This window comes from Oncorhynchus mykiss, chromosome 14, assembly GCF_013265735.2.
Source record: "Oncorhynchus mykiss isolate Arlee chromosome 14, USDA_OmykA_1.1, whole genome shotgun sequence".
Lineage (NCBI taxonomy): Eukaryota > Metazoa > Chordata > Actinopteri > Salmoniformes > Salmonidae > Oncorhynchus > Oncorhynchus mykiss.
This window is the reverse complement of record NC_048578.1, coordinates 20,507,361-20,522,084: the sequence shown is the minus strand read 5'-3', so window position 1 is coordinate 20,522,084 and position 14,724 is coordinate 20,507,361. Positions and strand designations below refer to the sequence as shown.

General features: G+C 45.8%; 1 protein-coding gene across 1 annotated transcript in view; it reads left to right on the top strand.

Moving 5' to 3' along the window:
- The window catches only part of tnmd (tenomodulin), an 88,683-nt gene that overhangs the window by 42,805 nt on the left and 31,154 nt on the right, over positions 1–14,724 (top strand). The window contains exon 3 of the mRNA XM_021561493.2: positions 1,802–1,942. Coding sequence (XP_021417168.2) covers positions 1,802–1,942 — 141 coding nt within the window. The remainder of the gene's footprint in view (positions 1–1,801; positions 1,943–14,724) is intronic.

Here is a 14,724-nt window from a genome sequence, read left to right as displayed (position 1 = left end):
ATCTCACCACTGGAGTTTAATCAAATTGATCACTGCCTACAGAAAATATGATAAACTGTTTTAGTATAAATCAATAAGTCCTTTCCACCTTTATGCTAATATAGAAGAAAAGGCTTAAATGGAACTTTACTCCACCGCAAGGGCTCCCAGACTGTTTAATGGCTCTAAATTTCACATAACTGCTCGACTGACACTTGAATATCAGGTCCATCTTCATTTGGCCACGTCTTAAGATTTTAAAGTTCAGGTTCCTTTCTGAGCCAAGGCCATTGAGACCCATGTTAATGGCTATTTATATTCCAGAGCCATACTTGCTGTGATTTTCTGTTAAGAATTATATCCCATTCAATCATTATTTCTACCCTATTGATGAGCTTGATGGTAATATGTGGTGCAGGTCATTTAAATGTCACAAGGAGTGTGTGGTAGTGAGTAGGTGAGCAACATGTTGAGCAGATGTATGAAGAGTGTAATCGAATGCTTATCTAACCTCTTTCTGAATGGTATTGCCACGCTATAGAGCTTTAACTAGTGGTACTAGAGTCACTAAACCAACCTAGGAGAATCATGCATGGACATCATAGTCATAAACACTAGAAAGAAACTACATTTGTCACAGGGCTTGGGTTATTTCTGTGTTAGATCCCTTAACAATCAGTGGCCCCGACGCGTTGATTGGGAAAATTAATCTTGATGGATTTCATTGGCCGCCTACCTGTATCCATTAATCAACTCTCTCATTGGTACAGTATGGGGCGCTTTGATTCATCACCCCAACAGATGAAGATGAACTCAGCAATATATTTCTCATCATAACACCACACTCCACATACATATTAATAGCGTAGTTTTCATCTCGTAGGCATGAATCATTTTTGTAGACAGGGAATTTTAACTGCCGCCCCGGCGTGCCCAAGAACAATACATAATCAAGTGCTTTAAGGTACGGCCAAGAAAAACAAACAACTATCCCAGCCACATTTTCGAAGTGGCATTTATTCGACATAAAAACTCGAAGGGTACTTACGCAGCCTCTATGGATGTACAAATGTGCTTGCAGTTTGTCAATAGAAATGTATGAACAATGACTTAGTATTATCTCTGATCTTGTTTTTGAATACTTTCGCACTTTACAAATGTCAGCATGCAAGATGCCACTGGGGTGGTGTATTGGTTGCATGGGTCAAACTTGGACATGATGCTTTGAAGAATATGACATAGCTAGATCAATGTGATTGCATCAAGTGAGTGTATGGGCCTCACATCTTTAGATTACAGTATTTCTCTTTGGATTATAATTATTTGCAGTGTATTACGCCTGTAGACTGTATGTTAAGCCTATTGAAAGGCCATACATTAAGGATTAAGATCACTTAATTTGTCAATTATACACAAGGTACAAACAAAATTGGACTTCTGATTTATCCAAACCCCTCTGAAAGACACACATACTGGTTGGAGCGGGGAGCTGCCACACTGGGTGCCCATGGATAAGTTGTTGGGGGGCTTAGGTGCCTTGTTCAAGAGTCAACGACATCTAGGATTTGATACCAGCAACCCTCCGATCACCAGCTCATTTCCCGCAAGACCCAGGATTTGACCTAGCAACCCTCCGATTGCTGTCACACCTCTCTAACCACTAGGATACCTGCCACACCTAGCGCTATTGGCAGTATAGTAAGCTTATTGAAAGGCTATTGGTTTAGAGCTACTGAGTTGAGTCGCCCTACCCTCATGTACTATTGGTTAAATGACCTGTCAGTCAGGCTGAAGACGTTTCTGATTGGTCCTGTGTCTCCAGGTGTATGACCAACATTACAAGGCCATGCTGGACGGTATGGAGACAGACAGTATCATGGAGATTGACCCCGCCCACCGCATTGAGATCTTCAGGATGGGGAACGGCAGTGATGAGGTGCTCGAGGTCCACGACTTCAAACACGTAAGTGTTGTCAAAATTCACATTAGGTACAGTATACCTTCTGCATACTTCATATACTGTCATTTTCTTTTCTTTATTATAGTTTTTGTGCAGAATGATTGTGTTTGTGTTCAAGCCCTTTCCAAATTGCTGTTAGATTGTGTAAAAGCATTTCTGTTCTCTGAAATCATATCATCTTCTTCGACAATACGATGCACTCTCTCCTGTGTTTTTCTCTCTGTCTCTCACGGAAAAATCTGATATCCAATGTGTCATCTAATAACAAGAGGTTTCAATTCCCTCTCATATGCAACCCCTTATCCACCACACACACACACACACACACACACACACACACACACACACACGTAACTGACAAAATAAAGGAAACACCAACATAATGTCTCTTAATAGGTTGTTTGGCAGCCACGAGCCAGAACAGCTTCAATGCACCTTGGCATAGATTCTACAAGTGTCTGGAAATCTATTGTAGGGATGCGACACCATTTTTCCACAAGAAATTCCATAATTTGGTGTTTTGTTGATGGTGGTGGAAGACGCTGTCTCAGGTACTGCTGCAGAATCTCCCATAAATGAATTTGGGTTGTGATATGGTGACAGACTGCCATGGCATATGGTTTTCATGCTCATCAAACTATTCATTAACCACTTGTGCCCTGTGGAGGGCGGCATTGTCATCCTATGAAGGCATAGCCATGGTAGCCAAAATAATGTCCGAAATAATGGCCTGCCCAGCATTTTTATACATGACCCTAAGCATGATGGGATGTTAATTGACTCAGAAACCACCCCTGCATGGAAGCATCTGCTTTCAATATACTTTGTATCCCTCATTTACTTGTGTTTCCATTATTTTGTCAGTTACCTGTACATATACAAACACACATGCACACACAGACACACACACAACCTTACCTGAATATCATGTATAAAAACCAAAAACTATTTTAAGTGAGAAGTAGACATTGGTCTGAAGCCGAAAAGTAAGCTACACCAAGGTTTCCCAGTGCACAGCTTTGACCTACTACAATAGCTATGTTGGTATATTATACTTCCAACAACGTGTATGCTGGTTGCTTAGGATTCAAACTTTCTCAAACAGCCTAATTCCCACTCTGAGAGGAGGTGCTTCCACAATAATATGATTTGTACAGCATACAAGGTAAAGTATTGGATTCTTCACACACCACACTAATCCCATTCCACTACCGTTTCAAGCTTCTTCTTTTTTATTATATGAAAGCAAGCTTTGCTTTTATACTTACACGATTGTCGTGCTTGATTGAGAGAGGTGTTTTATCTTCTAGTAATGTGGTGCCTGCCTGTATTTCCTTTAACCTTTTCATTTAGCAACACATGTCATTGAGAAGTAAATATTCTACTACTCAAAGTCTCTATGAGCAGAGGAGGTCTTGAAGAACAGATGAGTAATAGAATCAGGTAGGGTAGCACTGGGCTTGAATAAAAAATCGCAATGCTCATTATCAGCCACTCACCACTGGTCTGTTTGCATATTAGTTGGCTGTCTAGGCCTAATTGGTGAGACTGACACATACTAGCCTACTACCAACATATATCTACTCTCTGTGTTTAACTTACTTGTAAAGGCTCAGCTAGGTCATTGGGTGTTCTTCAATAAGATGATTCTGGACTGTAACAAATAAATCAGATAGACCTACTAGGCCAAGGGTGTCAAACTCATTCCATGGAGGGCCTGGCGTTTTTTTTTTTTTTTTTTTTTTCAGACCTAGACAACCAGAGGAGAGTTCTTTACTAATTAGTGACCTTAATTCATGAATCAAGTAGAAGGGAGGAGCGAAAACCTGCAGATACTCGGCCCTCCGTGAAATGAGTTTGACACGTGTACCAGGCCCACATATAGACCTATCCAGCTAGCTGGCTAGCTAGTAGCCTACACTTCAGACTTGCTAATTATTTAAACTGAACTATATAAGGCAAATCTAACAAATCTGAAAATACAATTAAAATATAGTCAGAATTTTCATGTTTGGTGATGATTCATAGTTTTATGAGTCTTTGTTGGAGATTATCTCAGAGATAAGAAGGGAGAGTGTGAAAGTCTGACAGATCCTCTCAGAGCACGCTTTAAGCTCAAGCACATAGAAATATAACAGGTGAACAGATTGGACTTGGTGCTTCAATGGGAATGTTGGCTAGAAAAATGAAAAACATAGAGAAAATGGTTTATTGTCCTTGCAAAAGTCTAAATTATACATTTAATGCTGCCCTGGAACAGGAGGAAGAAAGGAATCTGTTTATGATCTTATTGTTATATTACTAGGAATGCAGTTCTAGTCATTCCACATCTACACTACTACTACATTTCCCATACTTTTTTTGCAGGCTTCCAGGCATTTACTCATTCATCAACATGAAAACTGTGTGGCATTCGTGGATCTACTAGTCGGAAAGCATCACAACCTCTCCCTTAACTACTGTCACATAGCTAGAAATGAAGTGGGGCAAACTGATGAATTTCTGCGCCAGCAGAGGGCCTGTGCTGCTGCTCCCCCTGACATCATAGTCATTAACCTCGGTGGAACAGACTTGGGACACACAAAGGGAACAGCCCTAGTAAGTCAGATGCGTGTTGATTTGGCGGTAGTCATCCAAATGTTCCCCGGAACAACGGTGGTCTACTATGACATCTTGCAGCAGAGGAGTTGGATGTTCCAGTGGGGGGAGGACATCAACAAGTGTATAAAGATGGCCCGGCATCCTGTCAACCAGATGGTGTTTGCATTTCTCCATGACAGGCGCATGCCCACAATCCACCACCCTGCCATCAAGCAGTGTGTCCCTGGGCAGTACCATAGAGAAGGTATGCATCTCACGGATGAGGGCAATGACCTCTTCCTTGAGAGTCTGAGAGCTGGCCTCTCCTCTGTTCTTTTTAAAATTTTCGTTTTTTTAACCCCATTTTTCCCTCATATTTCATGGTATCCAATTGGTAGTTACAGTCTTGTCCCATCGCTGCAACTCCCGTACGGACTCGTGAGAGGCGAAGGTCGAGAACCGTGTGTCCTCTGAAACACAACCCAGCCGAGCCGCACTGCTTCTTGACATAATACCCGCTTAACCCTGAAGCCAGCCGCACCAACATGTTGGAGGAAACACCGTACACCTGGCGACCGTGTCAGCGTACATTGCGCACGGCCCGCCACAGGAGTCGCTAGAGTGCGATGGGAAAAGGATATCCCTGCCAGCCAAACCCTCACGACGCTGGGCCAATTGTGCACCGCCCCATGGGTCTCCCGGGCGCGGCCGGCTGCGACAGAGCCTGGATTCTAAGCAGAATCTCTATTGGCACAGCTAGCACTGCTACGCCACTCGGGAGGCCTCTCTCCTCTGTTCTAGCAAGACACATGCAGTAGTACACACCACCTGTCATGTACTGTCATGTTGTCTTGTCTCTGTCCTTTCCCTTCACCCTGTCTCCCTCTGCTGGTCGTGTTAGGTTACCTTTTCTCCCCCGCTTTCCCCCAGCTGTCCCTTGTCTCCTCTAACTACCCATTCACCCCGTTCCCCACCTGTTCCCTTTTTCCCTCTGATTAGGTCCCTATATCTCTCTCTGTTTCTGCTCCTGTCCTTGTCGGATTCTTGTTTGTTTGTGTCATTCATGCCTGAACCAGACTGTCATCATGTTTGCTGTAACCTTGTCCTGTCCTGTCAGAATCTGCCGGTCCATCTGAGCCTACCTATGTTTGGTAATTAAAGAAGCTCTGTTTAAGTTGATTCGCTTTTGGGTCCTCATTCACGCACCGTAACAGAAGAATCCGACCAAGAATGGACCCAGCGACTTCGGATCCTCTCCACTCAGCCGTCGAGATCCAGGGAGCGATGCTAGGCAGACACAAGCAGGAATTGTCTGCTGCTCGACATGCCGTTGAGACCCTGGCCACCCAAGTCTCCAACCTCACAGAACAGGTTCACCATCTCCGCCTCGATCCACCGGCCACTTCCAGGGCTTTCGAATCTCCGGAGCCCAGAATCAATAACCCGCCGTGTTACTCTGGGGAGCCCACTGAATGCCGCTCGTTCCTCACCCAGTGTGATATTGTGTTTTCTCTCCAGCCCAACACTTACTCCAGGAGCACTGCTCGTGTCGCCTACGTCATATCTCTCCTTATTGGACGGGCTCGTGAGTGGGGCACGGCAATCTGGGAGGCAAGGGCTGAGTGTATTAACCAGTATCAAGACTTTAAGGAGGAGATGATACGGGTTTTTGATCGATCTGTTTTTGGGGAGGAGGCTTCCAGGGCCCTGTCTTCCCTATGTCAAGGCAATCGATCCATAACAGACTACTCTATTGAGTTTCGCACTCTTGCTGTCTCCAGTGGCTGGAACGAGCCGGCCTTGCTCGCTCGTCTTCTGGAGGGTTTCCGCGCAGAGGTAAAGGATGAGATTCTCTCCCGGGAGGTTCCTTCCAGCGTGGATTCCTTGATTGAACTCGCTATTCGCATTGAGCGACGGGTTGATCTTCGTCACCGAGCTCGTGGAAAGGAGCTCGCGCTCTCCGTCGCCTCCCTCTCCGCATCACTACCATCTTCCTCTGCCGGCTCGGGTGCTGAGCCCATGCAGCTGGGAGGTATCCGCATCTCGACTAAGGAGAGGGAACGGAGAATCACCAACCGCCTCTGTCTCTATTGCGGTTCCGCTGGTCATTTTGTCACTTCATGTCCAGTAAAAGGCCAGAGCTCGTCAGTAAGCGGAGGGCTACTGGTGAGCGCTACTACTCCTGTCTCTCCTTCAAGATCCTGCACTACCTTGTCGGTCCATCTACGCTGGACCGGTTCGTCAGCTTCCTGCAGTGCCTTAATAGACTCTGGGGCGGAGGGCTGTTTTATGGACGAGACCTGGGCTCGGGAACATGACATTCCTCTCAGACAGTTAAAGGAGCCCACGGCCTTGTTCGCCCTGGATGGTAGTCCTCTCCCCAGGATTCAGCGTGAGACGCTACCTTTAACCCTCACTGTTTCTGGTAATCATAGTGAAACCATTTCTTTTTTAATTTTTCGTTCACCTTTTACACCTGTTGTTTTGGGCCATCCCTGGCTAGTTTGTCATAATCCTTCCATTAATTGGTCTAGTAATTCTATCCTCTCCTGGAACGTCTCTTGTCATGTGAAATGTTTAATGTCTGCTATCCCTCCTGTTTCCTCTGTCTCTTCTTCACAGGAGGAGCCTGGTGATTTGACAGGGGTGCCGGAGGAATATCACGATCTGCGCACGGTGTTCAGTCGGTCCAGGGCCACCTCTCTTCCTCCACACCGGTCGTATGATTGTAGTATTGATCTCCTTCCGGGAACCACCCCCCCCCCCGGGGTAGACTATACTCTCTGTCGGCTCCCGAACGTAAGGCTCTCAAAGATTATTTGTCTGTAGCTCTTGACGCCGGTACCATAGTCCCCTCCTCCTCTCCCGCCGGAGCGGGGTTTTTTTTTGTCAAGAAGAAGGACGGGTCTCTGCGCCCCTGCATAGATTATCGAGGGCTGAATGACATAACAGTGAAGAATCGTTATCCGCTTCCTCTTATGTCTTCAGCCTTCGAGATCCTGCAGGGAGCCAGGTTTTTCACTAAGTTGGACCTTCGTAACGCTTACCATCTCGTGCGCATCAGGGAGGGGGACGAGTGGAAGACGGCGTTTAACACTCCGTTAGGGCACTTTGAATACCGGGTTCTTCCTTTCGGCCTCGCTAACGCTCCAGCTGTCTTTCAGGCATTAGTCAATGATGTCCTGAGAGACATGCTGAACATCTTTGTTTTCGTTTACCTTGACGATATCCTGATTTTTTCACCGTCACTCCAGATTCATGTTCAGCACGTTCGACGTGTCCTCCAGCGCCTTTTAGAGAATTGTCTTTTTGTGAAGGCTGAGAAGTGCACGTTTCATGCCTCCTCCGTCACATTTCTCGGTTCTGTTATTTCCGCTGAAGGCATTAAGATGGATCCCGCTAAGGTCCAAGCTGTCATTGATTGGCCCGTCCCTAAGTCACGCGTCGAGCTGCAGCGCTTTCTCGGCTTCGCGAACTTCTATCGTCGTTTCATCCGTAATTTCGGTCAGGTGGCAGCTCCTCTCACAGCCCTTACTTCTGTCAAGACGTGCTTTAAGTGGTCCGTTTCCGCCCAGGGAGCTTTTGATCTCCTCAAGAATCGTTTTACATCCGCTCCTATCCTTGTTACACCTGACGTCTCTAGACAGTTCGTTGTCGAGGTTGACGCGTCAGAGGTGGGAGTGGGAGCCATCCTTTCTCAGCGCTCCCTCTCTGACGACAAGGTCCACCCATGCGCGTATTTTTCTCATCGCCTGTCGCCGTCGGAACGTAACTATGATGTGGGTAACCGCGAACTGCTCGCCATCCGGTTAGCCCTAGGCGAATGGCGACAGTGGTTGGAGGGGGCGACCGTTCCTTTTGTCGTTTGGACTGACCATAGGAACCTTGAGTACATCCGTTCTGCCAAACGACTTAATGCGCGTCAGGCGCGTTGGGCGCTGTTTTTCGCTCGTTTCGAGTTCGTGATTTCTTATCGTCCGGGCTCTAAGAACACCAAGCCTGATGCTTTGTCTCGTCTCTTCAGTTCTTCAGTAGCCTCCACTGACCCCGAGGGGATTCTCCCTGAGGGGCGTGTTGTCGGGTTGACTGTCTGGGGAATTGAGAGGCAGGTAAAGCAAGCACTCTCTCAAACTCCGTCGCCGCGCGCTTGTCCTAGGAACCTTCTTTTCGTTCCCGTTCCTACTCGTCTGGCCGTTCTTCAGTGGGCTCACTCTGCCAAGTTAGCCGGCCACCCTGGCGTTCGGGGTACGCTTACTTCCATTCGCCAGCGTTTCTGGTGGCCCACCCGGGAGCATGACACGCGTCGTTTCGTGGCTGCTTGTTCGGTCTGCGCGCAGACTAAGTCCGGTAACTCTCCTCCTGCCGGCCGTCTCAGGCCGCTTCCTATTCCCTCTCGACCGTGGTCTCACATCGCCTTAGATTTTGTCACCGGACTGCCTTCGTCAGCGGGGAAGACTGTTATTCTTACGGTTGTCGATAGGTTCTCTAAGGCGGCTCATTTCATTCCCCTTGCTAAGCTTCCTTCTGCTAAAGAGACGGCACAAATCATCATCGAGAATGTTTTCAGAATTCATGGCCTTCCGTCAGACGTCGTTTCGGACAGAGGTCCGCAATTCACGTCTCAATTTTGGAGGGAGTTTTGCCGTTTGATTGGGGCTTCCGTCAGTCTCTCTTCCGGCTTTCACCCCCAGTCTAACGGTCAAGCAGAACGGGCCAATCAGACTATTGGTCGCATCTTACGCAGTCTTTCTTTTCGCAACCCTGCGTCTTGGTCAGAACAGCTCCCCTGGGCAGAATACGCCCACAACTCGCTTCCTTCGTCTGCGACCGGGCTATCTCCTTTTCAGAGTAGCCTCGGGTACCAGCCTCCGTTGTTCTCATCTCAGTTCGCCGAGTCCAGCGTCCCCTCCGCTCAGGCTTTTGTCCAACGTTGCGAGCGCACCTGGAAGAGGGTCAGGTCTGCACTTTGCCGTTATAGGGCGCAGACTGTGAGAGCTGCTAATAAGCGTAGAACGAAGAGCCCTAGATATTGTCGCGGTCAGAGAGTTTGGCTCTCCACTCAGAACCTTCCCCTTAAGACGGCTTCTCGCAAGTTGACCCCGCGGTTCATTGGTCCATTCCGTATCTCTCAGGTCATTAATCCTGTCGCAGTGCGACTTCTTCTTCCGCGATATCTTCGTCGCGTCCACCCGGTCTTCCATGTCTCCTGTGTTAAGCCCGTTCTTCGCGCCCCCGCTCGTCTTCCCCCCCCCCCCCCCCCATCCTTGTCGAGGGCGCACCTATCTACAGGGTCCGTAAAATCTTGGACATGCGTCCTCGGGGCCGTGGTCATCAGTACCTAGTTGACTGGGAGGGGTACGGTCCTGAGGAGAGGAGTTGGGTTCCCTCTCGGGACGTGCTGGACCGTGCGCTGATTGATGATTTCCTCCGTTGCCGCCAGGTTTCCTCCTCGAGTGCGCCAGGAGGCGCTCGGTGAGTGGGGGGGTACTGTCATGTACTGTCATGTTGTCTTGTCTCTGTCCTTTCCCTTCACCCTGTCTCCCTCTGCTGGTCGTGTTAGGTTACCTTTTCTCCCCCGCTTTCCCCCAGCTGTCCCTTGTCTCCTCTAACTACCCATTCACCCCGTTCCCCACCTGTTCCCTTTTTCCCTCTGATTAGGTCCCTATATCTCTCTCTGTTTCTGCTCCTGTCCTTGTCGGATTCTTGTTTGTTTGTGTCATTCATGCCTGAACCAGACTGTCATCATGTTTGCTGTAACCTTGTCCTGTCCTGTCAGAATCTGCCGGTCCATCTGAGCCTACCTATGTTTGGTAATTAAAGAAGCTCTGTTTAAGTTGATTCGCTTTTGGGTCCTCATTCACGCACCGTAACACCACCACAGTTACTGCCCCTTGCCTGCCACTCCACAAACCCAAAGGCGCTTTTAGAAGACACCTAATACATTCAAATAAGTGTGTGTGTCGGGAGGGAGGGAGGGAGGGAGGGAGGGAGTCGCAATCTTCTGATCCACAGGCGGTAACTCTAACCATTACACGATAAAACCTGTAACATTGACAGACCATTTAAATTGACAGTTTATTTATCTTGCTTGGTAAAAAGACAATAGTCTAAAACAGTTGATTTGTTGAAAACCCGAAACCCCTGACTACTTTTTACTTGTGGATGGCGACTTCAGATTTTTTGTGAAAATACAGAAAAGTAACCGTGTTGATCAGTCAGCACAAATTTGGATTACATTAATGAAATAAAGGAAAGAGAGTATGCCAGAGCTGGAAACAATGCTACACATGTGGAAACGGTGATGCTGTCAGTCAAGTCTGGTTCTGTGGATTTGGGGTTCAACCGGAGCAGGTTTTCATCAAGGATCTCTCTGTACTTTGCCCTGTTCATCTTTCCCTCTATCCTGACTAGTATCCCTGCTGCTGAAAAACATCCCCACATCAAGACGCTGCCACCACCATGCTTCACCGTAGGGATGGTATTGGCAGCTGATGAGCGGTGTCTGGTTTCCTCCAGACCTGATGCTTGGCATTCAAGTCAAATAGTTCAATCTTGGTTTCATCAGACCAGAGAATCGTGTTTCTCATGGTCTGAGAGCCCTTTAGGAGCGTTTTGGCAAACTCCAAGCGGGCTGTCATGTGCCTTTCACTGAGGAGTGGCTTCCGTCTCACCGCTCTACCATAAAGGCCTGATTAGTGGAGTGCTGCAGAGATGGTTGTCCTTCTGGAAGGTTCTCCAATCTCCACAGAGGAACTCTGGAGCTCTGTCAGAGTGACCATCAGGTTCTTGGTCACCTCCCTGACCAAGGCCCTTCTCCCCCGATTGCTCAGTTTGGCCGGGCGGCCAGCTCTAGGAAGAGTCTTGGTGGTTCTGAACTTCTTCCATTTAAGAATGCAGGCGGCCACTGTGTTCTTGCGAACCTTCAATGCTGCAGACATTTTTTTAGTACCCTTCCCCAGATCTGTGCCTCGATACAGTCCTGTCTCGGAGCTCTACGGACAATTCCTTCGACCTCATGGCTTGGTTTTTTCTCTGACATAAATTGTTAGCTGTGGGACCTTATGTAGACAGCCTTTCCAAATCATCTCCAATTATTTGAATTTACCACAAGTGGACTTCATTCAAGTAGTAGAAACACCTCAAAACATGCACGAGCTCAATTTCGAGTCTCATAGCAAACGGTCTGAATACTTATGTAAATAAGGTATTTCTGTTTTTTATTTGTAATAAATTTGCACGAGTTTCCAAGTGCACTGTTTGTAGTTCTCAGTAACAGCCGGACGGCCAATCAAGTTGATTTTAACATTGAGCTCCATATTACAGCTTCATGCTAGTCGGCGTGACTAAAACAAAATATCTAATAACAAGAGGTCTCAGTTCACTCACACTCAAACACACACGCGGCCACACACACACACACACACATGCACACAAACACACGTTGCTAGTTTCTCCTCCAGCCCATCCAATCTGAATGATCCACTTCTGTCAGTGAAGCGAATCCACCGAGGAGATGTGTTTGGCCAGGCATGGCCACGGGAGACTACATTATGAAACAAGTGAGCGAGCAGAATAATCCTCATTGTGATTACAATTGAATAGAAGAGTGGAGGAAAACACAAACCTTTTTATAAGTTATACTAACTGTAAGTTGAGGGGGATGGGTTTGGAATGTATTTTATAAAGAAAGGATGTTTCAAGTCTTTACTAATTAAAAAGCCCCCTTTAAAACAATCTCTGTTAAGCCCAAGGGCTGTGTATGAGGAATTGAAATGGGCAGATAATGCCGCTTAAGGCCAGAGGCGAAATCCCTTTTCTATTGTTTCAGGCTAATACAGGGAACATGCTGCAGGAAGAACCTAGGGAACTGGCTTTCAAGTATATTCAACGGTCTATTATATGAGAATCATTATGGTCACACAGTGCAACCACCTGCCACCTGCCACCACCACCACGTCTGCTGTATTTTTATGAAGCTCTTCTCAACAAAAAATAATGTAGTAATTTCATGAATAATTCGACGCGAACAGTGGTTCATATTTTGTGTAATATTCTATCTGGAACTACAGTAACACTTTGAATCAATGATATTACACAATCACTAACCTTCAAACAATTTTGAAATACACAAGAATTTAAGAATACATTTCCAATATTGATGTAGAATTTACTTGGGGGCGAGAGAATAGACTAGAGTAGGCCTACCTCAATGCCAGTTTCCCAGAACCTTGAGCTTGACATGAATACAAAACTTGTGTTCGACAACTGTATTAAATCTAGACTAAGACTAATCTAATGATCCCGTTTCATTTGAACCAAAATACAAGTCTGCCAGTCTACCTGGTTAAATAAAGGCGAAATAAAAAATAGCAATCAAGATGCTATGCTATGCTGTAATAATATGCTTTACATTTTAACATGAAATCATTTATATTTTCGTTGAACTACATACTGTTTCTCAGGTACTCCAATATCCAAAAATGACCTTGTTTATTGTTTACGGCCAGCGACATGAATCCTGGATTGTGTCCATTCGGGAATAAACAGAACAAAATGGACTGAAAGAGGAAGGAACTACTTGGACTTGTCCAATAAGAAACCCTCATTTTGTTTTTCCGTGTTCTACTGTATTCCCTAATGAACACGACCCAGAGCTAATTATAGACGCAATGATAGTCGCATTGGTTGAAGCTCAGTGTTAAATTCAAATCTCCCTACCCATCATATTTTAGCCAATATGACACCAATCAAATCAATTTGATTGGAGGTACACAACACGCCTCTTGTCATGAGCCGTCCATCCGCTACTGAGAAGCACAAACCAAGGCTACTGTATATAGCTAGCTATATGGTGGTATTCAAGCTGAGGTTAATCAATAAATGCAAACAGATATTTTGATTAACTAGGTAGCTAACGTTACCTTGCTTTTACAAAGTCCAGTGGCTAGCTAATGAACAGGCAAATAAAGACAGCTAGACAATGAAAGGGGTTTTGTTTTGATTAGCTAGGTAGCTAATGAAAAGTTCAACCAGTCACATGAGAGCTTACGTTGGCTAGGTAACTAACCAACAAGCGAGGAAAGCTAGCTCGCTATATTTTGCACTAAGGATTTTCATATAAGGCTGAAGTTATCATATTTAAACTTCTGATCTAGACATGTGTAATTAGAGCACTAACAAATATGCATAAATAAGATAGCAAAATTCATTGGCTGCTATGAGAGCCAGTTAACGTTAGCTAGCTAGGTAACATTAGCCAAGGTGTATGGCTAGTTCATGTGCCACAATGTATTAAACTTTATTACACAAAACATAGCTAGTTAATGTTGTTTAAAACCACCATTGCACAGACTAAGCTACAGTTAGACGAGGTAGCCAGATTTCAGACAGGACAAACACTGCAGTTAGCTACGATGCATTTCCTCGACTAACAACCAAGACCACACAAACCATAGCCGAGAAAACAAATGAACCACTAGTTATGAACCGCATATAGTAAATGGTTGTACCCCAAACGCATGTTAACAGAACCTCAGTTGTGCATGCTAGAATCAAGCTACCAGACTCGACTGACAGCATCGCTGCTTCAAACATGTAGAATGAATTCCAGCTCTATCTCCTTCTGTCTTGTCATTCTTATAATCTAAATTTGTGCTGACTGATCAACACCGTGTCAAGTTACTTTTCAATGTTACTTTTCAATTGCAATTCGTAACATATCATGTGAAATGGATGATGGACACCCACAACTGAATACATACAATATGAAACGTAACATATCATACTAAATGCAGTGTTTCAGATTCTGTACAGAATAATACAAAATTGTATGAGATCAGGATGCAGCAGCATGCAGTCAAAAAATAACATAATGTTAAGAGATCAAATTGCAGCAGCGTGCACTCAAAAGAAATGGAAATGCTTGCTAACTTGATTAACTACGTGATTAAATGACACACACACTTATGTTAATGTCTTAGGTGGCTCTTTAAATTGCCTGGAGAGGCAGGCAAGTGGCAGGTGGTGTGTACTACTGCATGCATCTTGCTTGAACGGAGGAGTGACCAGGGAAGCGTATCCACAAAGCGTCTCAAAAAAGGTCCTAGGAATCCTGTTATAACCAGTTTTAAGACAAAATAAACTCCAGACTCAGAGTATGGCTGCGTTTCAAACTCATAAAAGACACCCTCGTCCACTTACCCTCG